General features: G+C 34.3%; 1 protein-coding gene across 1 annotated transcript in view; it reads right to left on the bottom strand.

Annotated features, from left to right (window-relative positions):
- GBE1 (1,4-alpha-glucan branching enzyme 1) overlaps positions 1 to 25,581 on the bottom strand; it is a 239,461-nt gene that overhangs the window by 143,467 nt on the left and 70,413 nt on the right. The window contains exon 3 of the mRNA XM_039878273.1: positions 13,579 to 13,694. Coding sequence (XP_039734207.1) covers positions 13,579 to 13,694 — 116 coding nt within the window. The remainder of the gene's footprint in view (positions 1 to 13,578; positions 13,695 to 25,581) is intronic.

Raw genomic sequence — 25,581 nt, 5'->3', positions numbered from 1 at the left:
CCCTTTGTGTTTGATTTTCATCTATCTGTACTCAATTATAAACGAGCTATCAAAGAAAGCTACCCATTAGCTGTTAATTCATAACGACTTCAGAAAGCAATGCCTATACTGCCATTGATATCTCACCGACAACCTCCTATCCTCTGCAGGGTTTTAGCTGAAAATAAAAAGGGAAAGCAAAACTATGTAAATCCAAGCCTTTAGCTGAAAATAAAAAGGGAAAGCAAAACTATGTAAATCCAAGCCTCTCTTCATCCTGAGCCTTGCAATGAAAAACACCAATGCACAGAAATCAGGCTTAATACTAACAAGCTGTAATAAGATTTCATCGATATATTGAAAAGAGATAACTGAACTATTTGTCTTTTAGCATAATTTATTGTACCTTGAGTAAAATAAACATAGATATAGTAACAGTATATCCCAGATCTCTACTTCATTGTGTCAAAAGTGAATATTCTTCAAAGTTAAAGTTTTCAATGAGGAAAATGTCTAAAACAAAGATGACATGTGCTTCACCCTGAGAGAAATAACATCTAATTATTAATTTGGGATACGAGTGACATCATTCCATAATTGGACTTTTATCCCTTCACAGTATTCATCTTAATGACTAAACATTCTAACCTCTGGCACATCTCATAGTAAATCTAGTTGATAGTCTAACTAACTGGTTCCGAACTATAAGGAAAAAGAATTAGGCACTGTCCATTTATATATAGTGATTTAAAAAAATACTAAAATAAATTCAGTCTTGATTTGAAATAATTACAAGCCCTTATTTGCAGATTTACATAAATTTAATTTATATTTTTCTTACTTCCAAAAAAAAAAAAAAAGGCAGCTTACAACCTTAAAAATGCAGTGCAATTATCTAAAAATAAAATGAGATAGAAAAATCAGTAGTTACAATGAAAATGGTCAGAAGGAGAGAAGGGCTGGAGGGCAAGGAGGCAAGATAATGGTACAGGACTCTGGAGTAGGATGGTTATTGCAAATGTACAACTCCTAAATTTAAGTTTTCTGACAGAGAAGAGAAAAGGGGAAAGCAAGAGATAAAAATAAGCATTTCAAATCATCAGGAAAAAGGCAAACTTTTTCTACTATTAAGCTCTCTAAACTGTGACTTAAAAAGATCTTTGTATTAAAAGTTAACATAGAAAATGCTAAACACTCATTAAAACAAGCTGCAATTTCCACACCACTATTTCTTTTTCTTTTTTTCACCTGGCATCAACAGGTCTCCTTTTATAAATCGCCAATTCTATAGGTCTAAGATGTCGAAACTCAAAGAATTTATGGACACACAATTTTATAAATTTCTTTCACTTTCTGTATAATATATATACATGCAAAAATATGCCCAACAGTGACAAATGCACTTATCTGATGGTCCCTATCAATTTCATTCATAGTCAATAAACATTTATTGAGTAGATTCTATGAATCAAAAATCATTAGGTCCCAGGGACACAAAGATGACCAAGACACTGTCCCTAACCTCAAAAAGTTTTGTCTAAAAGTACATATTATCACAGTGAGTAAGGAGTGGACAGGGTCTAGCGGGGTTTATGGCAGAAGGGGCAGTTGGTTAAGTGAAAGGTAGAGTTAATGGAAAGGTAGAGATAATGGAAAACTTCACCAAAAATAAATGGCACGTAGCTCTATATCAAAGACTGAAAGGCTGCCATTCCATGTAAAATGAATGCTGCCTTTGCATTTGCTGAGCCATGACACGTTATTACTTGAGAAACTTCAAGTAATTCAATGTGCACAGTATTCTAAATTGCTATGAACTGAATGTTTGTGCCCCTCCAAAATTCATGAATCTCTCCTCCCATTGTGATGGTATTAAGAGGTGAGGAGATTAGGATTGATGAGGTCATGAGGTGGAGCCCTTTGAATCCTATTAGTAACCTTGGGAAAATCAAGAGAGAGTTTACTTCCTCAATCTGCTCTCAGTCGTGTAAGAATACAATGAGAAACTGGCACTTTGTAACCCAGATGAGGATCCTCAGTAGAACTGTCATGCCGGCACCCAGATCTCAGACTTCCAACCTCCAGTTTGTAAGAATAAATTTCTGTTGTTTCTAAACTACCTAGTGTATGGTACTTGTTAATGTAGCCTAAACAAAGAAAAGGATAAAGACAGCTAGAAATGAATCCAGAGGCCAGGGCATGTAGGGCTTTGTATGGCAAGCTAAGTGGTATGGAATTCATCCTAGAGGCCAATGTCATTCGATTCTTTTAAAACAGAGAAATCATTACTTAGCTATAAGCATGCATTGGAGCCCACTTATAAAGCAGAAAAAAGATCTCATTTCAAGTGAGTGCTTGAATCTGAAAGCCAACCAGGTTAGCTTCTTGACCCACAGTTTAAAAATCCTGGCTATAACCAAATCGAGATGGAGAGAGCTCATCAGAGGTTTTAAAGCAGAGGAAAAACAGGAGCAGATTTCAAATCTTAAAATGATAACTGAAGCTATAATATGAAAATGGACTGAGGGAAAAATGTGAACTGGTTGTAAGAATATGACCATTTTAGGAAAATAGTAAGAAATAAAATCCTGTATTAGGGCAGATGGTAGTGAAATTTTTAGAACATCAGGATAAAGAGAAAATGCAAGTGACTACCAGGAGAAAAGGCCGATTATATGCAAAGGAATAAGAATCAGGTAATCAGGATTTTTATCAGTAACACTGGACATAAGACAAAACTGCAGCAATGTCTTCGACATTCTGAGAGTAAACAACTTTAAATATAGATATCTGTAATAAGTAAACTTTAATCTTAGATAAAATATGAACTATATAAGATCCTAAGCCATTGCTAAAAGAATTTTTATAGGATGTGCCATCGGAAAACAAAGTGCTAACAAATAAGCTGCAAAAAACAGTGATTTATAACAAGTTTGAGATTCAGATAGTACACAGCACAGGAATGTATTTTTACCCATGGCTTGACTACAAATGATCACTCAGGAACTGTAGAATATTGAGACCCTATCATAGGCAATGATACAATAGAACTCACTTGTGTATTTATATGAAATACTGATGTGAATATGTAGTTCAGATGATTAATAATGCTAAGTGAGATTCACACTGCTTCATTCATAGGTCTTGAATTAAATTATCATCATCCAGTTATCTGTACTACTTTATTTTTTTTAAATCAGAGTAGGAGAAGATAGAAACCAATGAATGAGAAGTAAGAATATGGAAAGAACAAATGTACCTGACAGTAGGTCCTTCCTTCTAGGAATCATTACCATAAGAGAAAAAACAAAGTCACATTTAGGATCTGTTACCAGTGGTTGATTTTTGTTAATTAAAAACAGAAGACTTCGGCATTTTTATATTAAAGGTTCTGGGACCCAATTCCGATTCAGGTGTCTCCACACCAACAAGCAATTCTGGAACACCAGCTAGCTAGGTGTCCTACAATTCGACAACACTGACACTATCTTCCTATGCTTTTGATAGAAGGCTAGATTGGCAGGTCCAGCAACTCCCCTGTCCTTGGGCTCCAGCAATTTGCTAGAATAGCTCACAGATCTCAAAGAAACATGCTACTTACTAGATCACCAGTTTATTATAAAAGGATATAACTCAAGAACAGCCAGGAAGAAGAGATATATAGGGCAAGGTATGTGAGCAGCTTTCCAAAACCTCTCTGAGTATGCCACTCTCCCACGTCCATGTGTTCACCACCCATAAACTCTTCAATCCCAGTCCTTTTGGGGTTTTATGGAGGCTTCATTATGTAAGCAGTATTGATTAAATCATTGGTCATTGGTAGCTGGCTCAACCTCTGGCCCCTTCTTGTTCCCTAAGGTCTGGGGGTGGGGCCAAAAGTTGCAATCAACATTTGGCTGGTTCTCCCTAGCAACCACCCCCCCACACCTTGGGTGGTTCCAAAAGCCACTTCATTAATATAACAAGAGACAACTCTATTGCTCTCACCACTTAGGAAATTCCAAGGGTTTTAGAAGTTTCCTTACCATGAATGGAGTAGAAGACCAAATATACATTTTCTATTGTAAATCCAATATCAAATGCAGGGTTTAAGAAAAAGCAAAACAGAATATCTGTCAAAGTTTAGCAACTGTGTTGCCCTGAAATATTTCAGAATAAAATTTCCTGAGATAGATTCACTATTTTATTTAATCTCCTTAAACAACTGATATCTTCATAAGTCAATACAAGTCAAACTATTGAAGGAGAAGAAGTTTTGCCACCCCAAAACTGTGCCTTTAGGGATATTAATTTTTAAGCTGGTTATTAAGAAACGAAGACTCAGAAAGATCCTTTGACCCTTCCCCTTTCTTACCTAAGAGATTCAGATGTAAAGGCCTGCTCCAGAAAGGGAACCATATTTGCCTTAGCATTAGATCGGAAGGCTCCAGGCATAGGCCTGGTAGCTAGATCTCTACTGTGTCCCAGTGTTTCTGGGTTATCTAGCAAGAATTTGCTTGCCATGTGTTCCACTCTTCCTTGGCTACCTGTAAATTACCTATTTCCTTCCATATCTCAGACTCTTCCCCTTCCTCCTTTGTCTATAATAGCATATAAACCTCAAATTTTCAATGTGTTTCGAGTCTCCTACCTTATGACACCCCTGGCATGTACATTTGCAATAAACTTTGTACATTTTCTCCTATTAATCTGTCTCTGTTAATCTGATTATTAACCCAGCTAGAAAAACTTAGAAGGTGGGAGGAAAATTATCTTTTTAGCCCCCACACTATCTCCCACATAGAATTGTCTGATATCTCACTTGGTTTTATATTTTTTTATTCCCTAATTGACCCCTGACAAACTATTTATTAATTTACATCCAGTAACTCCTTCAAGTTTAAATGCATGTCTACACACGATTGTTCCCTAACTATTCAAACTGTGACCTTTAATCTTCCTCATCTTTATACTTCCCCAATGTCTATCTCTAATCTTTGTCCTGTCAATGTCTATCCCTCTGTGTCATCTTCTCTATTGGGTTCCTTTTTGGCCCTGTCAATATTTGGCCAAAAAAAAAAAAAAAAAGAAAGAAAACTAAATCACTAACAAATAAATCAAAATAAACAACTGCATATTCCATTCGCTTATTCCTCCTTTCCTGTCACAAAATTCTTTAAAAATATAAGCTTCTTCCACTACTCCCTTACCAGCCATAGAATGCTGAAGTGACTCATTTGTTTATGGGCAGTTTTTTCCAAGTGGACAATAAATTCAAAGTGCAGGCATTTTATTTTTTATTTCTTTAATTCCATTGTACACCGAGCAATGCTTCAAGTACAGAAAATGTAAAATTAAGTAAGTGTTAACCAAGATATTAAGAAAGAAAAAAAAAATTGATAAAGAAATTAATTCAGAGCAAGCTCAAAATATAAGGCAACTCTCCCACTTTCTATATATCCATCCTCTAGACAAACAGAGTTACTCTAAAGACTGAGAAACAGACTGCTTTGGAAATTTACACATTTATTTTGTGTTTCCTATCAACATTCTAGAGAGCTTCAGAAAAAAAAATGAATCAATTAACAAGGCTTTATTCTTATCAACAGAGGAAGACCATTTCCTAGTATGTTATTTAGGTTCATTAACATTCATATTGTATTTTGCAAACACAAAGAACTGTAATCTCTGTAGTAAAGAAAAGTGCATCTAATTCTAACTATGCTTTCTCCCTACAAATTAGATGTTTCGGGGTCTTAAAGGCTGATTAAGTTGAACCAGATAACAAATGAAGTGAGTAAAGGATTTTCTGTGGGTCATAGAGAAGAAAATCTTTATCACATGTAATAATACATAAAGCCATCACAAGAAGAAATAATCAGTTTGACCAAAATCTTATAATCATGGAATACAGTGAGTATGTAATGATCCATGTGAGGCCCTAGAATTATAAAGTGTTCTCTTATCCAGTAAATGTACTTTTTTTCTTCTTCCATTTAAAGAAGGGTATTTAGAAGTATGAATTAAATGACAAACCTACCAAACCTCGGTTGAAACAAATAACATTAAAGGAATATACAAGATATTAACAGAGAAGAACAGGAAAGGAGGCAACATGAGACCAGAAATTTCAATAACTTTTTGCAAGACAGAAAGTAGTTAGAGGGGTAAGGAAATATGTTTACAAGAAAAAATTATACTATAATATTGCAGAAGAAGAACCTGAAACAGCTGATCAATTTGCCTCCCAGAATCCCCAAGATACTCAGCATTGGAGGCTCCTATTGTTAGGTAGTTCTGTAGACATGAGCGACTGGAAGATGAAAGTCCCTCCAAACCTCCCTTAGGACCTCCCTGGAACTCCCATTTTGTGGTTATAAATTACCCCTACATCCTGAGGTTCAAAGGAATGAAGAATAAGATAATAGCTGGTTTAATCTGGCTGCAAGCTCATGCGGCAATCAGTCCTACACTAACCTTCCTGTGATCTAGCCTCATTATACCATTGTTATAGTATCATGCTTATGCCTGAAAGTTCATGAATCTAATAACAGACTGAATTCTGGGTAACCTCATGCGCAGTAGGCAGAAAGTCACATGATAGCCAGATGTCCATCAAAATGATCTCGCATGTCAATCATTTAGCACCACCTTTGTGACCTCCCATCATGGCCCTAATTTAATACAGACCTCCCCATTTCTGCTTTTACAGCCCTCTTCTCTGTAACCCGCCCCTCCTTTGGATAATACTTTAATCATACCCTTTGTTTCCATGCGGCTACAGCCCTCTTTGGCGTAGCCTGTCCATCTCTCCCTTGAAACATAAATAAATCTTACTTTTTCTAAATCTCACTGATCTGTAATTAATTCTTTACTGTGTCAGCAAAAAGAACTAAGGACCTCTCAGTGCTACCAGAGCTTCGACGGACTTTAGATAATTCCAACAGTAACATTAGTACAATGGAAGAAGCTAAGATGCAGTGTTTCACCAGGTGACTATAGGCTCTAAAGCAGAGCTTTTTCCCTATCCTGTACAGATAAAAGTGTATCCCTCCAAATGCCACTTCCCACCCCTTAAACAGGAGATCATAGGTTCAATTTCTGAAAACCACTGAACTAAGAAGCCTCTAGACCCAGAGACAATGAGCACAGCAGATGGCAGAGATGAACCCATGACTGAAAATTGGAGGATTAATGTTTTACAGAAAGTGGGGCCCTCATCCACTTTCCCTGCCCTTATCCATGGATGCCATCAGCCAAATATAAAGCCCTTCACTCCACATCCCTTCTGTTTACCCCTTGTGGGAAACTGAAAGATCTATCACTGGAAAAAATAAATGATTCCAGAAAAAAACTGTCACTTACTACCAACATTCTAAAGGCTGGCTTATCTTCTGACTACAAACAGTGAAGTTCAGCAGGAACAAAGCCTTGTACATGTGCGCAGCATTTTCATTTCTTACCTCATTCTAAAATATGACTATATAAGCATGGACCAGCAGGAATTTAAAGATAGCCTGAACCATGAAAGACAGACGACTAAAAGAAACAGAAGAAAAGAGAATCTGAAAGAAACAGAGTAGGGATTAGGGGAGTAAGAAGGAGGGGGGGGGACCTTAAAAATAAATCTATAATTAATAATCTCAAAAAGATAAAAGTATCTTGAGCATTTAAAGAGGGCGGAATCTATGAAAATAGGAGAAAACAGAATGCATGTCACTAGAAAAAATATTATTACTAAAATAAAAGCAATTGGAAGATAAAGTAACTTATTAAAGTGAAAAAGAAAGAAAAATTGATGGGCAACTTAAGAAAAAAAAAATGATAAAATCTAAGAGATCCAATATCTCAATATTAGAAATCACTGAAACAGTGAAAAAAAAAATGTGAAGAGAAGGAAACAGGCAAAATAATACAAGAAAATATTCCAGAAATGAATAAAGTTTATAAGATTAGTCTTCTTAGCAAATACTGATTTATCAACATGCCACATCCCTGCCCAAAATTCTCTCTACCTAGCAATCTTAACCCAGCTCTCAGTAATTACTTTCACTTAACCAATCTGATTTTTAAACTCAAACCCTTTCTACAGATAAACTCCTTTCTATTCTCAGAGAAAGTAACTTAAATATTGTTTCACTGCACCTTGAAAAAATGGGGATGATTATGTCCATACAAAAACCAAAGGCAAATATGGTATAAAATGATTCATTAAATCTCGGCGAAGCTCAAGTTCTACTTCCACTATATGTTTTTTTCCCCTTTATTTTCTCTGTGAACCCTTAGCCTGACCAGCATGTGGCATCACAATTAAAAGCATGGACTTTGCTGTCAGACAAGTCTGAACTCAAGTCTAAGTTCTACCATCTACTTAACCTCCTTAAACCTCAGTGAACTCATCTTGAAATAGAAATATAAAAATAACTTCTTTCATAGTGTTACCATGAGGACTAATGTGAAGTAGTCTAACTTTTTTCATGTGTCTTATCTAAGAAAATTGCAAATATAGGTATTAGGTTTCATGCCCCTTTTGTACCAATCAATTGCGTAGTATCCAAAAGTAAACAGAAAAGCAACCTGATCTGCTCTGAACTGAATTGTATCCCCCATCTCCCAAATTCACATACTGAAGCAATGACTCCCAATGTGATGGAATTTGGAGATGAGACCTTCGGGCGATCATTAGGTTTAAATGAGGTCATGAATGTGGGGCTCTGATCATAGGATTAGTGCCAGGTGAGGACACACAAGAAGGCAGACTTCTACAAGCCAGGAAAAGAGCTTTCCCCAGAATCCAACCATGCTGGATGATCTCAGATTTCTAGCTTTCAGAACTGCGAAAAAATAAATTTCTATTGTTTAAGTCACCTAGTGTACGATATTTTGTTATGGCAGCCCAAGCTGACTAATAATGCATGGTCTTTTGAAAATATTAAATGACTGGTATCAAGAAACCTCTGTTCTAGTTCATTTTGTTACTGATTGATGACACAAAGTTAAACGACACAAACAACCTAAACGCTAAAAAAAAAAAAAAAAAAAAAAAAAGACAGTTTTAATTGCCATTGCTAGTCATTTGGGTATTGTTGAAAAAGTTTCTAAAACAAGATGGAGCTGCTCCTACCCAGGGTGTCGCATAAGCAAACCAAAACTTAGATAACTTACTGGCCATGTAAATGCTCCACTTGACCAGAAACACAACATATCCAGTCAATTTCCAGTCAAGCCAACTCTGGGCCTTCTCACTCCAAATAAAATTGACTAAGTGATCCTAGCCAATTAGTTACTTTCTATTGTCCTCTTCCTTGTTCTTTATTCTTTATCCTATAAAAGCTTTCTGCCTTCTGCCCCATTTTGCAGGTCTCCAAATGCAGACTGCCCAGTTCAACAAGTGTTTGTTTGTATCACCCAAATTGTCTTCTTCAATCATTTTTAACTCAATATTATTTATTAGAATGATGAAAGATGAGAAAATGGGAGTCAGAAAAAAATAAGGAATTCTTCAATTTGCCTCCAACCTACCTTTTGGGTTTACTTTCCCTGACCTCTTATTGTTCCTTACCTGAGGTCTTTTCCAGAGCTATATTTTACAAGTTAGGACAGACTACTCCTCATCCAGCTCTCTGCCCCAGGAGGCTGATCTATATGGACCATATTCCCAAGAACTCTGGCTTTCCATTAGGTTTAGACAATTTTGAGGTCTGGTAAAAGGTCAGAAAAAGGGAGAAAAATGCTAGAGGTAAGAGTATTTCTTTCCTTTATGCCTCTGACTCCTTCCCAACAAGGTTACCATAAGTTAATTGTGTCCCTCACCAAAGCTGAGTGTTCCTCTCAAGATAGCTGACTCTCTCTGGGTTCAAGCAATTGATCCCTCATTACTGTGGCCAAGGCAAGGTAACAATTTGGTTGCTACTAAGGCTCCTTACCAACCACCCTCCTTGGAACTTTTTTGTGGATTCCCCGAATGCTCAACTTTGAAAACATCCTTTTGTAGAAACAAAACAAAACACAAACCTATTCAAACTGTCCTTTTTTGAGTATGCCATTTGCTTCTTATTGAGACTTAGTCAATATACATACTTTTATTCATGCAGTACCCTCAGGTTAAAATATCTTTCTTCTCTCCATCTTTCTGGTCAACTTCTAAACATGTTACCAAGCATACTTAAATATAGCTGCCCCTCTGTTATTTCCCCTGTTGCCATCGCAGAATGGATAAACTGATCATTTATTTATTTTTTTGCTCCAATAGCACTTTATTTTTAAAACACACAACCGGGGTGGTTCCATAGAGTAGTGGTTGGCACATCTGCTTTACATGCAGAAAGTCCTGGGTTCAAGCCCCAGCAGAGAGGCACAGGCCAAGCCCTGAATGCACACTGCAAGCCCGTGGGAGGATACACCCCACCTTCAGTGGGAAGAGATGTCCCACCTTCAGAGATCCAGTTCTTAAGGGGAGATGGCAACATCCATAGGTCAGAGGTGGAAGATGGGGGGTGAATTAAAAAAAAAAAAAACAACCTACATATATATAACAATTTAGTAAAAGCATAATACATCAGGTACAGTAGACATCCAGTAACTGTGTCAAATTTCTATGAAGCAACTTGAGTTTTTAATATATATATGGGTGTGTGTGGTGGTGGTGTGTGTGTGTGTGTGTGTGTGTATACATACACGTGTATGTTATTAAAGGTATATATTTTGAAAGAGTGAACTAAGAAATACCTTTAAATAAATTAGTTTGGCTATGCATCCAGAAGAAAAAGTGCTAAAGACATATGTAATATATGGCACATCTTTTAGAAATGTGCTCTTCTATTCTTTGTTTTTATCTTTAAAGCCTTGAATGTTTAATTCATCTTGTAATATTATTTTATCTTTAAAATATTTTCTGTTTGGTAAACTCAGTTAAAAACATAGAAAAGAGACATTTACATGACCATATAAACAGGTGTCATCTTCCAAAGTGTTCAATTGAAAAGACCAGGTGTTTTAACAGAGAAAACAAAGCTATTAATTCAACGATTGGTAACAGTTCTTTTTTTTAATGGTTACCAGATGATTCATAAGAGAAACATCCTCAAGTTGATTATAAAGGTCAGTCCCTTGTGGATTGCAATAAATGTTCAAGTGCAATTTAAAACAAGCCTGTTAAATACCAGGATATACTCTACCTAGGAACAACTTTAGATTGAAAGGCCAAAAACCTCATTAGTTGATTTTTCATCGACAATTTAACCCCTCCCCCAAAGAAAATCTGATGTTTCATTTCTCATAAATAAAAAACTAATTATATCATTATATTAACATAATAGTATCTAAATGTTTCCTCAATATTTGAAACATCTAAACACTACAAAATAATGTTTTGGGCCTAAATTTCCAGCTAATTATCTTCACTAAAATTTTTAGAGAATATTAACAAAGATTACACAACAGTTTACTTGATACTTGTTTAATGTTAACATGATTTTAAAAGGCAAGTGAAAATTTAAAAGCCACATTTTTTATTATAGGATTATTTCATTTCATACAATAAGATAAATTTTTGAAAGAAAGCATAGTATAGTATATAGCATAGTACAGAAAGCATATTAGTCCATTTGGGTTGCTCTAACAAAATACCACAGACTAGGTGCTTATGAATACAGAAACGTATTGCTCACAGTTCTGGAAGATGTAAGTCTGAGATTAGGGTGACAGTATTGTTGGTTGAGGGACCTCTTGTAGGTCACAGACTTCTTATTGTATCTTCACATGGTGGAAAGGGTTACAGATCTCTCTGGAGCCTCTTTTACAAGGCACTAAACCCATTCATGAGAGCTCCACCCTCATGATCTAATCATCTCCCAAAGCCTCAGATACTGGTACCATCACATCTGGCATTAGGATTTCAACATAAAAATGTGTGGGAGGACACAAATATTCAGACCATAGCAGAAAGTATAAAAGATTTGCAATCAGATGGTAGAGGCACATGCCTATCATTATTCCCAATATATAGTAGTAATCATTAATTCCTAGTAATTATAATGTCACATGTATAAAAACAACATACTAAAATTAATTCATTCTCTATTTAATGCAAAAAGTAGAAACGATGTTAGATCTCATAAAATTTTCTAATTTAAGGAGGAAGGAAAAATTATCAGCACTTTAAAAAACTGATAAGTTTAGTTCTTAAAAAAACCAACCAAACAAAAATGACTTAGAAGTGACAATGACCTAAAGTGATCTAAAGTGACAATGAAATCAATAGTACTATAATAGTTGGTTTGCCTCACAATTTCTGTAAAATTAGGCTTTATAAACCAGAGACAAATCAAGCTGTCTAGTTTATTCTTTCAAAGATTAGGCCTAAAAATACTTTAACATTCAATAAGTATTTTTTGTGTGCCTACTCTTTGCCAGGCACTTTTCTAAGAATTGAGAATATACAATATTAGCAAACAAAACAGCAAAGGTCCCTGCTCTTGTGGAGCTTATAATGACTTCGAAAAGAGATTATTTATATTAAATTTAAATCCCTCTTATTGTATACTATAGCTACTTTTTCTCCTTTCACTACAGATTATAAAGAACCTTGGCTGCCATTCTACGTTAAATGTCTCTTTACTGCAGACAATATGCTCTTCTGGTAAGTATATTATGTGTGGCAATATTTCAGTAATTTTCAGATACATTTATAATTTCATTTTTTGTGAAAAAAAAACTTGCAAAACACACACTCCATATTGATTTTAAATATACTTTAACTCTAATTAATGTTAAATAACAAAAGCCCACAAAAATAATAATTCAGTCACAGGATTTATCATGATAAATGCTATGAAAGTTATTGCATGTCTAAGGAAGGGAAACAGAAAGAAGGAACATGGAAATATTTTATATAATTATATGAGCATGGGCTAACATTAAGTAAATGTTAAAGGATCTGAATAGCTTGTTATATAATCAAATGCCTCAAATCTGTAATCCAGACTTCAGGACCAACCCTTGCACCTCCCTTGTGGAAACAGGAGAGGCCTATGGGCTCTGAAGATTGTGAATACAGACCACATGGTCAGCTAACACAGAGTGCAGAGGAGGCTCAGCCTGCTTCTGACAGGCTAATCTAGGCATCCTTACCACAGTACAGGAGAAACAAGAAGCCCCGCATCAAAGACCAGAAAGGGGAATAACCAGAAAGCATGTCCCAAAATGCATGTGTCTCCAACACAGTATCTTGCCCCACATTCATGTGGCTCATCATAAAGTCAATTTTATAAAGGATCTCTTTACAAGTAAAAATTCTCTCTACATTTGCTGATTTGAAGACAGTTTTTATGTTTCTATTAAACTTTCTGTTTTCCAAGCTAAGCTATTAGCAATTACCCAATCACTCCTTTCATAAAGTTTCCAAAGTTGATAACACAACTTAGTTTGGCCCTATCCAAACAGTTCTAATCTAACACATTCTGATTTGTGGATGCCCTTTCTTAAATATCCTCCATTTGAACATTTAGATTGTTTCTCCCACAATTATCATGAATTGTATTACCTTCTCACATTTTAACTCAATCTTTACTAACAGGATAAAAAAATAAATTCAAATAAAAAAGGAGGAGGGGAAAGTACCTTTAATTTGGATCCATGCAGTACTATTAGAGATTTATTCTGCTTCGGTGGTATATACAGCTCCCATTTTCCATAATCCAGTTTTTTATATGGGTAGGAAAAGGGATTCCAATCATCTAAAAAAAATGAAGATTAGTTAACAAAGCCTGATTAGACTGATTTTTTAAACAAGATTTAATGAACTTCAAGCACAGAATAACATGCTGCCTACCTGTACAGAATCAAATTTCTTAAAAATTATTGAGTATTCCAAGGTATTAACCAAAATACCAGGCATTTAGAAAAAAAATCTTAATATATTTTTAAGAAATGCATTTGAAAGTTTGCCTTTTGCATCTTAATATGAAGGATTACAACATTCTCAATTGTACTTTCAACTCAAATATGTCTATCAATAAATAGAACATAAAGGAAACTGATGGGACCTTTTTTAAGAAATACCCTCAACAATGAGAGATAATACGAAAAAATAGAAATGCATTCTAGGCAGTTAGATAAGATATATGTCATGGTAAAAAATAAGTGATGAAAATAATTAAAATAATATTACATCTCCCTAAATTCACAAGCATTTGGGAGAACTGAGATGAAATCTAAAAAAAAAAAAAAAAACGCCTTAAGCAAGAAAGGTAGAAATTTATAAACTATAGAGGACAAAGGAAAGATGGACTGAAGATCCAGGAAGAAAGCCAAAATGAGCAACAACGGACCCATGCACACATGGAAACATATAACAGAGATGGCATAAAAATTAGTAAGTAAAGGATACACTGTTTAATAAGTGGTGCTGGTTACTCTTACAGTTAAAAATAATAGTCTCTACCTAATAATGTATCAAAGAATAATTTGAACATAGAATAGTATTTAAATTTGATAGGTGAAACTGTAAAATGCTTTGAAGGTAATACAGGAAAATATATTTATAATCCTGGGTTTAAAATGCATTTTTTAAACAAGATTTAAAAAAACAAAACCCACAACATTGAGAAAAAGCCTGATAAATTTGACCACTATAAACTTATCTTCATTGAGATGGATAAACAGACAGACAGAATGAATAAGACAAGCTACCATATGGGAAAATATATTTGTAATGAATATACCAAGAAAGAGAAAAAAATGTGAAATATATGAAGAACATCTATAAGTCAATGAGAAAAAAAAAATCAATAAAAAATGTACAAAGATATTCGAGGGAGGACAATGAACATATAATGATGCTCAAGCTCACTGGTAATTAAGGAAACACAAATTACAACAGTAAGATGTTGTTTCCCACACACTAGATGAACAACACTTAAAAGTTTAAAAATATCAAGTAGTCAGCAAGGATATAAAATAATATTGTAGCCGAGGATATAAGTTGGTAAAATACTTTAGCATCATATAGCAAAGTTGAAGATATGTCAATTCTATGGTCCAAGAAATCTTACTCCTACGTAATAGCCTAGGAAAATTTTCACAAATGTGCACAAGAAAGCATCTACAAATGTTCACTGAAGGATTGTTTGAAATAGCAAAAAATGAAAAAAAATCCAGGCTATCAAAATTTAAATCACGCACAATATGGGTAAATACCCTGTGGTATAATTAAACAGTATATTATACAATAATATAAACTGAATGGATTAGAACAAATGCATCAATAGCCAAAACATAACAGTTAACTTTAAAGGGTTATGGAAGAATACCATGTATATCAAGTTCGAGAAATATGCGAAATGGCAATCTATTAGATGTATAAAGAAAAAATATCAAAAGAGAAATGAGAATGCTAAACATCAAATTCTATAGTGATCTCCACAGAATAAAGCAAAAGGAACACAGGAATCTTAAATAATATCAGTAATATTTTATTTCTTAAGGTGGGTGGTATACATAGAGATGCTTATCACATTTTTCCCTTTTTGTTTATGCCTAAAATGTTTCATGGTTTAAAAAAATAAATAAATAAATAAATAAGCAGCTCTGTGATGCTATACACTGCAGTGCTATGACACTGGATTCTTAATTAAAGATATAATAAAAACATCAGAAAGCTTGTTTAATGCCATGACTTCGTCCTTTAAGCACCAACTCTTTCACTCCATCATCTCTAAGCATCTTCACTCTCTGCCAGTCTAAACACTGGGAGTAAAGGTGAGCAAGAAACAACATTTAAATAAAGGTCTTTCTACATATTTCTCTACTTCCCATCATGAGAACACCTGAAAATGTCTAAAGGCAATCTATTTTCAGGAGCATCTCACCGGGCTCTGTATTATACTCTCCTGCCCCTAAAATCTTCAAATGTGAATATCTGAGTGCTGTAACAGTTTATAAATCTACTGAATTTCTTTTTTAAGCTAATCACTTAGGACAATTAATAAACTTAAGACAAGTAGCAGATCATTTCCTGCTTAGTTTGATCTGAAAATAAAGGGTACAGTTCATTAGTTCTTTCATTCATTCATTAAATATGTACTGAGTGCTTAATGCAGGCTCTGCTCAATGTCAAACCCAAAATTAGTGTTCAAAACAATAGTCATAGCTCAAAAAGAGGTTTAATTGAGTAACAGTACATCAAAATGAATAGTAAAATTTCTAATACAGGCTATACTACGAATTTAATAGTAAATAAGAGTTTATTTTAAAAGTGAAACTTTGATTAAATGGGAAATTTATATATGCAGATTTACTTAAAAGTTGTTTTCAGCAAGGCAAAAATAAATGGGTTTTGAATAGTAGTTTTTGAATATCAGTTGAACTATTTTTTCAGCTTGTAGTCACTTGAGCTTTAAAATCTATTAATGTAGGCTCTTCATACAAATATTAATATTTGTATGAAAAATACTTTTACTGAGTTCCATTTTATTTTTATGATATCATAGAAGGCTAAATTTCCTAAAGCACATGTTGATTATTTTTAATTCTACATTGTGAATAAAAATGTTTTTCTATCATCTTCGAGAGTTCATTTTATTAGCCCCCCTCTTCCTCATGGAAACTATGGAAACTGAGGTGTTGACTTTTACTACAGGTACACCTTGACAAACTACCAAACAATCTTAAAAGCAAGGTTTAAAATATCTTCACATATGCTTCAAAATAAAATCTATTCTACCAACCATTACAAGTAATGTAGAATACACTAAAAACTTCATATGAGAGAAAGAGACAGGTTTGCAAGGCATACATTCATGAAACAACTTCAGCTTTTTGCATTGGACAATTCTCTCCTCATGTAAAGCCCTCTTCAGGCTTATCACCACCAGCACCTTTCATCTCCTAGACTCTTTCTCCAACCCTTTTCCAGCCTTGAATTTTCCTCATTCTCCTTCCTTTACTAAATGGTGTTACTTTTTTTTCCATTTAAAATATAGACATGAACCAAAATACCCAGTTCTACTATATTGCAGATATATGAAAGATTTTTTTCCAATAAAACCAGCTTCTCTCTCAAATGGTTTTCCCAAAATAAATAACAATAATAATGATAAATGATTCTAAAATGCAGTCTGTATCCCTACGTAGGCCTCAAGATAAGACCAACAATATCCCATCATGACATGTGACAATTATTTGTTTCTCTATCAAGCACAGAGTATCACACTGAGAGTTTTGTAATTCAGTGGCTCTCAAACTTTAGCTCACACCAGAATCACCTGAGATTTTATTAAAAAAGATTGTTGTAACCCACCCTCAGAGCTGTTGATTCAGTAGATCTGAAGTGTGGCCTAATAATTTGCATTTCTAACAAATTTCCAGGTAATGTTTTTGCTACTGGCCTACGGACCTCACTTTAGAAACAACTGCCTGGTTCAGTCAGTGTATTTAAGTGTTCTCCACGCATAGCTTTGTGATTGATTTCCTAGATTAAATTAGGTTTACAGACTACAAAATAATGTTCTAAATCAACAGGTCAAGAAAATTCTGAAATAGAAAATATCATTAATAATCCTTCAAGGCAAATATTACTCAGATGAAATTTGGAATTTAGGATTTGGGAATGAATAGGGTTATAAAGCTCAGAAGATGAGCAGTGTGATAAAAATTATAGAACAGATCTGAAATATTAAGAAACTTGAATGTATTACTGTGAGGGAACAAAAACTGATCATTTGAACATGAAAAGATAATACATATTAAGACCATTACTCAACATACTGTTATTAATGTCTATAGGTAATATTTTGTAGAATATTCTCACCAAGAGATTACTTGGTTAAAATGTATGAACCACTGATCAAAAAAATGAATAAAAAGATAAAGGCTTTTACCTAGAAAAGTAATATTAAAGTTTTTAAATGTTAACATATTAACTCATCTTCCTATCTATGCCTCATATCCTATCATAACATAGACATTCCTGGGTTCAAGAGTTAGGTACCCCCAAAACAATGTATGTTTATTTTCTAGTTATAGTAAAATTTTAAGGACATATTTCTTGCTTGCAAGAATTACTTTATTATAACATTTTCTAAGACATTTGATATTTATCAAGTTAAGATAATCTGACACATTTTTAAAGCAAAAAAATTAATAAGTATTTTATTATGAACAGATTGAACTTCATCATATTTGATAATGCAAAAGCTTCTATTTGTCCATAACTCAAAACCAGCAGACAAGATTTAAATCAAGATATGGGAAAGAAACGGTGTGTGATGAGCAGTTTAATATGAACTGCGAACATACGTTCAGCACAGACGATCAAACATTAACTAAGGTCACAGCATCAGGCACACAAACTCTATATTTATCTCATACCCAACAACCTTTCTTTTTCTAATGTAATAATCCTCACATAAAATTCTTAAATGTCAGCCTCCTTCAAATATTCCCAAACTCTTTAACTCATAGTAAAGTATCAGCACTTAGCAACCTCATTTCTGTGGAGTTTAGTTTAATATACATTTTCCATATGTATGGTAAAACGGTCCCAACTTACTATACAGATCCTTGTATCTTTGATGAAATGCCAGTGTGCTGAAGAACATGGTCTACACCTGAGTCAACCCCTGGCACACGCAGGCCTCACCAAGCAGTGAGACAAGACCCATTATGCATGCAGCAGACAGGGCTAATATAAGGCCAGTACTGGCCCATATGACAGATTTTAGCTTCTTTCCATTTGAGTGGATGTCTCTCATGTCCTGTTGTTAAATATTTGAAACATCATTTCCTAAAAGCAAGTAAATACCTTCTGCATCATACAATGTTATTTAATTATTTCAAACTTCGTATCATGCAGAGTTTACACAGATTTATAATGCGAAGTTGGCTTGTCTAGATGGAAGTTTGGGGACTTCTCTCATATCAAGGAAGCATCCACTCTGTTACCAAGTTGTGTGGGCCAGGACTAGAACTCCCTGTAGCACTGCGGTTACCCAGGATTATGGGAGGACCACACAGCATTTGGGTGTGAAAGACAGTAGTCCTTCCGACATATGCCCTTGTGCTTTTCAATCATCTTCTCTATTTTCCCCTCCAGATAATTCCTCCACTCAACTGAGCACCTGGGAATCACCTTTCTTCAACTTCTGCTGGCAGTTGGCACCCTGGGAAAGATCTTAAGACCTCCAGCATTATTTCTTAGGGGAAAGTGCTCTTAACATACATTAGTTTATGTTAGCTGTGCTTTTCAAGAACAAAATGTAGAGTATGTCTAAGTGTCACTAAGTTCAGAACCAATGGGATACTGATATCTTATTATTTTAAAGTGAATAGTGCTCACTCCTGTAATATGTAACTTTCTGGAAATTAGGGAACAGATCGAATATCTAGAGCTTCATTTACTAAACTTTAAAGGCATTCATAGAAGAAAATGGCTCTGTGATCAAAAAAAAATTTTTTTTTGGCAAATGTGACTTTAAATAGAATTAATCAAGTTTCTTTATTATGGGAATAATATTTATATTATAATGCTTTTTGTGAAAGAAAGAGGGTGATAAATAAATATATGTAGTTATGATTTCAAAAAGTATGAAAATGTAACTCAAAAAATGAAAAGAAATAATTATGTATATGGGGAGAAAGAACATTAGATTAGTAATCCTCTAATTGTACTTTATATTTTGACTATAGAACCAGGTAAAGAATTTGTAAAATTAGAAAATTTATTAAGTCAAAAAGGGGGGAAAATAAGAAAAAAAATCCTTTAAGATGGAAACAAGTTGAAATAAATTAACCTATATCGTGGTATTTGGAGTTGGGGCATTTGGGGGTAATTAGGTAATGAGAGTAGAGCCATCATGAAAGGGACTAGTGCCCTTATAAAAGAGACCCCAAAGAGATCCCTGCTCCCTCCTACCATGTGAGGACATAGAAAAAAGGCTGCCATCTATGCACCAGGAAGAGGGTCCTCACCAGACAACGGATCTGCTGGCACCTTTATCTTATACTTTCTAGCCTCCAGAACTGTGAGAAATATATTTCTGTTGTTTATAAGCCACCCAATCTATAGTATTCTATATAGCAGCCCAAACAAACTAAGACAAAGATCATCTCTATTTGTCCATATACTAAGAAACTTCCATAATAAAAATTTTTAAATTGTTTTGAAGTCTCTGTGCACAATGCTTTTCCAAATCTCTTTCTTTATTATCAGTTTTAAAAAAGTGATCTCACCAGGTAAAGGATATAAGATTCTAATTTATTTGTGGCTGTAAATACAGATCAACAAACTACTTTCTGGATAGGCAGTTCCAGTTCATATCTCTACCAGAAGCATATGAGAATGCTCAACTATCCATATCCTTATCAACACTGGGGATTATCATTTTAATAAAAAGGCAAGCCTGCCATGCTCAGCCAGGGTTCACTAAGAGAACTAAGCCCTAATCCCTTAAGGATCCACTGTATGCAATAAATTAACTTCCCTTCAATGCATCTAGCATAGTACTCATTATGTACCTTACTTGGGAGAATTAAGAAAATAGGCATTTAAGTCACTTTCTGTGTTCTGTAGATCAGATGCTGAACCAACATGAGAAAAGTTGCCAGTCATTATTGTCCTAGCTATAACAGATAACTTTTGATACAGTGTTTTCATTTCTCCTCAAAATAGGTTATAATTATAACTTTTCATTATTTTCTTTAATTCTACTGTTATTTGGGAGATATTGGATAGTGGGTATTATATTTTCCTTTAAACTTTTTGTTTATTTCTACTTTTATTGAAATATATTGACTAATGTGGTATACTTTATGGCCTAATACATTGGCATTAAATATAGTCATTTATTTACCAATCTACTTATTTTTAGAAATATAAACCTTTCAATTATTCCAAAATAAATTTTATGGAAAAGTCCAGCACAGAAACTATATAAAACATTCAAGAGCAGAGCTGCTCTGCTTGAGTCATTTCTATCTAGCTGGGCCCCTTCTCTTCTTTTACTCTTCATGTTAAAGTCTACCACTCAAAACTGAGTTCTAGGAAATGATCTAACATATGATCTATCTTTGTAGCTAGTCCACAGATCCTTGACAATATGTAATTTCATTTGTTTCAAATTCTCCTTTTATTTTTAGTTTATTCGGTCATTATAAGTTAAGAGTATATTAAATTCTATCAAAACAATTGGGTCTGAAAATTTCTAAAAATTCTTGCCATCTATACTTGACCAAAAGTAAACATTATAGGAATAATGACCTAGAAATAATGTATTTATCTTTACTGTGACTTATATTATTGAGCTCTATGCAATTTTACCTGAGTTTGTTTTTGGTCTGGATTTGAACATCCCTTTATTTTCTAATCTTTTGGTGATTGTAAAGCAGAGAAAATTTAATGGTTATAGCTGAGGAAAGATATATTACTTGCTTAGAAAGAACATATACATAGTAGGAAGCAAAAAAAAAAAGGAGAGAAATATTAATACAATACAGTCAATAATCAGAGGAAGGAATGTATCCCATGGGAGAAGAATGGCTCTCAGTTAACTGGATAGTACACTGAACTATATCCCTCAATGTTGACAAACATGTGGAGCTCTCTTAGAACTCAAACTCCAGTTCACTGTCACATGTTGTGCCACTATTGATTACAACAGAATTCATTTATGAATTCCCTAGAAGTAATAAGTTTTATTTGACTTTAGGAACTCTTTTCTATACCCTAAAACATAATCTTTAATCTTAAGATGTTCCACTTGAACCAGTCCATGGTGTGGGAGCATGGGAAGTACCTACGCTAAACAGGAAAACGATTCTATAGGTCTCCCTCCTAACCCTAACTAAATCACTTAACTAAAATAATATTTTCTAACATGGCTAGCAATGTAACAGAAAGTAAACCCATGTCTCCATGGTCACTTGATTTTTGACAAGGGTGACCAAGACCATTCAATGGGGAAAGAATAATCTTTTTAACAAATAATGCTAAGATAATTGGATCTCCACATACAAAGGGATAAATCTGAACCCTTACCTCAAAACATATACAGATGCTCCTCAATTTACAATGGGATTACATCCTAATAAACCCATTGTAGGTTGAAAATATCACAAGTTGAAAATGCATTTAATAACTCTAACCTACTGACCCTCATAGCTTAGCCTCGCATACCTTAAATGTGCTCAGAACACTTATATTAGCCTACAGTCAGGCAAAATCATCTTTCACAGAGCCTATTTTATAGTAAAATATTGAATATCTGATGTAATTTATTGAATATTATGCTGAAACACAAAATACAATATCCAAAATTCACTAGCAACACAGTACACTTAGAGTAGCAACTGTTTGGCCTCGTGATCAAGTGGTTGACTAAGAGCTGCATCTTGCTACCACTTATGCTTAGAATCACAAGAGGGTATCTTACCATATAGGTCTAGCCTGGGAAAATATCAAAATTCAAATTACAGTTTCTACTGAATGTATATTGCTTTTAAACCATCACAAAGTTGAAAAATCATAAATCAAACCATTGCAAGTTGAGGGCTGTCTGTACAAAACTAACTGAAAATGGAATCGAGACTCAATTGTAAGAACTAAACTATAACACTCTTAGAAGAAAATTCAGGGGTAAATCTCTGTGACCTTAGTTCTTGAATATGACACCGCAAGTACGAGTAACAAAAGAAAAAAGATAAATTAGACTTCTTCAACATTAAAAATGTTATGCATCAAAAGAGACTATCAAGAAAGTGAAAAGACAACCCATAGAATAAGAAAATATCTGCAAACCATATATATAAGAGACTTAAGTCTAGAACATATAAATTACATTTACAAGTCAATAATAAAAGGCAAATAATCAAACTTTTTAAATGAGCAAAGGCTCTGATCTACAAAGATGTAGAAATGGCCAATAAAGACATGAAAAGATGCTTAACCTCATTAGCTATTAGAAAAATGCAAATCAAAACCACAATGGGATACCACTTCAATCAGTAGGAAAGCAATAGTCATAAGATGGATAATAATTGTTAGAGAGGATATGGAGAAAATGGAAACCTCATAAACTTCTTTGAGAATGTAAAAAAGTACTGCCACCTTCGAACAGTCTGGAATTTCCTCAAAAACTAAAGACAGAGTTACCATTTGACACAGCAATTACATCTCTAGTTATATACCCAAGAGAAATAAAAAATATGTCCACACAAAATTTTTAATAAATGTTCACATCAGTGAACATTTACACTAGTCAAAAGGTGAAAACAATACAAATCCCATCACTAATAAATAAACAAAAGTTTCATACCCAGACAATGGAATATTATCTGTCCGTAAAAAGAAATGAAATACTAATATATGCTAGAGCAGAGCATGAAACCTTAAAAACATTATAAATTAAAGAAGCCAGTCACAAAAGACTACATATTATATGATTCAATTTATATGAAATATCCAGGATAGGAAAACTCAATGAGACAGAAAGTAGATAAGTGGTTGCCTAGGGCTAGGGGAGGGATGGGAAGATTGTGGGATGATAGCTAAAGGGTACAGGACTTTTGGGGGGTGATGAAATCTTTTAAAATTGATTGTGGTTATGGTTGCACAAGTCTGTTTTTAATATACTAAAAACCATTGAATTGTACACTTTAAATGGGTACGTTGTACAGTATATGAGTTATACCTCAATGAAGGTGTTAAAAAATAAAAATGTTTTAAAGGTTAGGTAGTCTTTATCTGTTCATTTCTACTGAGCTTTTGCCTAGACTAAATTCTATCGGAGATATTATAAAAGAAAAGACCACATAGGGAGACATATATAAAAATTTAATGCTGAAAAGATAACTTGGTCAATAAGTAGAATAAAGGGCCAAGTTGGATAGCTGAAGACTCCTTTGAAGAGAAAATGTTTCAAGATTGTGCAAAGGTAGAACAACTTGACCATATTAGAATCTGGGGGAGGGGGGCAGGCTTTTAAAGAAAGAAAAGTGTATATCTTTTCCTTTAAGAGCCCAGATTAGCAGTAGGTTTATGGTTGATGACTAATACAAGTATAACAAGCTGCTGCTGTTAGAACTTATTTGGATTCTTTCTGAAAGAGTCCTATAAGAAAAAGAAATCTAAAAACTATCATATAATCCACACTCTTAAGAAAAAAAAATGGTTTGAGCAGAGGCTGTCTCAAAACTAATGCTATAGGAATGGAAAGTTTTATTGTAATAGAAGAAGTAATAATAAAAAAGATTACAATTTAAAAAAAAAAAAAAAAAAAGGATGACCTGGTGACATTGATAGCAGCAAGCAGTAGTTATGGATTGTCCTTAGAGCTTGGCATTCAATATCTAATTCAATATCTCAAAAGCCCTATAAAGTAGCATACATTTCATTTGATGAATGAGGGAACAGGCTCAAAAAGAGAAAGCAATAAGCCAAAGTCCCATAGCTATTAAGTGACAGCCAGGATTTGAATCCATGTTAGTCTGAATCTTGCTTCTGTTTGTGTGACCTCTTACCATACAGGACATACATAAACAATCTAGACCCAACCCAGCATCTGTCTACATTAGAAATGTGCATAGCACATTTTGGGCTCTTAACTAGATTTATTTTTACTCAGTGAATTACAGTTATTCTTCTGAAATCTTATGCTTTAGGAAACAAATTTGCATGTAGATTTTTTCTAAATAGAAAAGCTCACCAATATGTGTGAGCAAGCTTTGAAACTGTTAGACAAGTCTGTGGCACACAGACAGTTACACACTAGAGAAAGAGCTACATGAGTCTATCCAATGTAGGGCACCCTGGACCACATGCCCAGACAAGTCACCATTCCTAACCAGGCAAGTGATAAAGCATGGATTCAGACAGCATCTTGGACACTCAGCTTTAACTGTCAATGTGTCTTGTTACTGTCCACAATATATCTAGCATTAACCTTGGTGTATAACCTTATGGAGGATAACCACAAGTGTAAAAGAGAGTGACAGTAAGACAGACAGAAAAAGAGAGAAGGAAAAAAAGAACAAGGGGGAAAGGAGAGAGAGGGGGAGAGAAAATGAATAATAAAAAAGACGCCTTCTACTGAGTAGCTTCCAGTATATCCACAGAGAGATAAACATATATACTCCCTTCGTTGAACTGAAAACTTTGTCTTCTAATTCACAGAGAAAACTCGAGGCACTGAGCAAGAACTCAACGTCTTGCTTTCAAACCTACCAGCCATCCTCCTTCCCTTTAGTCTGTGAGAAAGAAGGTTGTCTTTATTTTTTCTCTTGTTCAAGGATAATTCCTCAATTCCATCCTTTTGTCTATTTTCAATTATTTTATCATATTCTGAGATTTTTCAAACATTCTCCTCAGGCTCTTTCAACATTTAAATAAATTGATATATTTGCTAATTATGAAACAACATCAAAAACATTGAGACAAACCTCTCTTTTGACCCAGTCACCATCTTGTGGTTCCCCTGCCACTGCCAGCCTCATTTCTTGACTACTATTTCCACTTTCTCATATCTCTAAAATGTTTTAACACCTAAAATGTTTCAGCACCTAAAATACTCTAGCAAGGTCACCAGCAGCCTCCCACTTTCCATTCCCAACTGTTCTCTTCAGACTTCAACT

The sequence above is a fragment of the Pteropus medius genome, unplaced genomic scaffold (genome assembly GCF_902729225.1).
Source record: "Pteropus medius unplaced genomic scaffold, Ma_sr-lr_union100, whole genome shotgun sequence".
Lineage (NCBI taxonomy): Eukaryota > Metazoa > Chordata > Mammalia > Chiroptera > Pteropodidae > Pteropus > Pteropus medius.
This window is presented reverse-complemented; position numbering and strand designations above follow the sequence as displayed.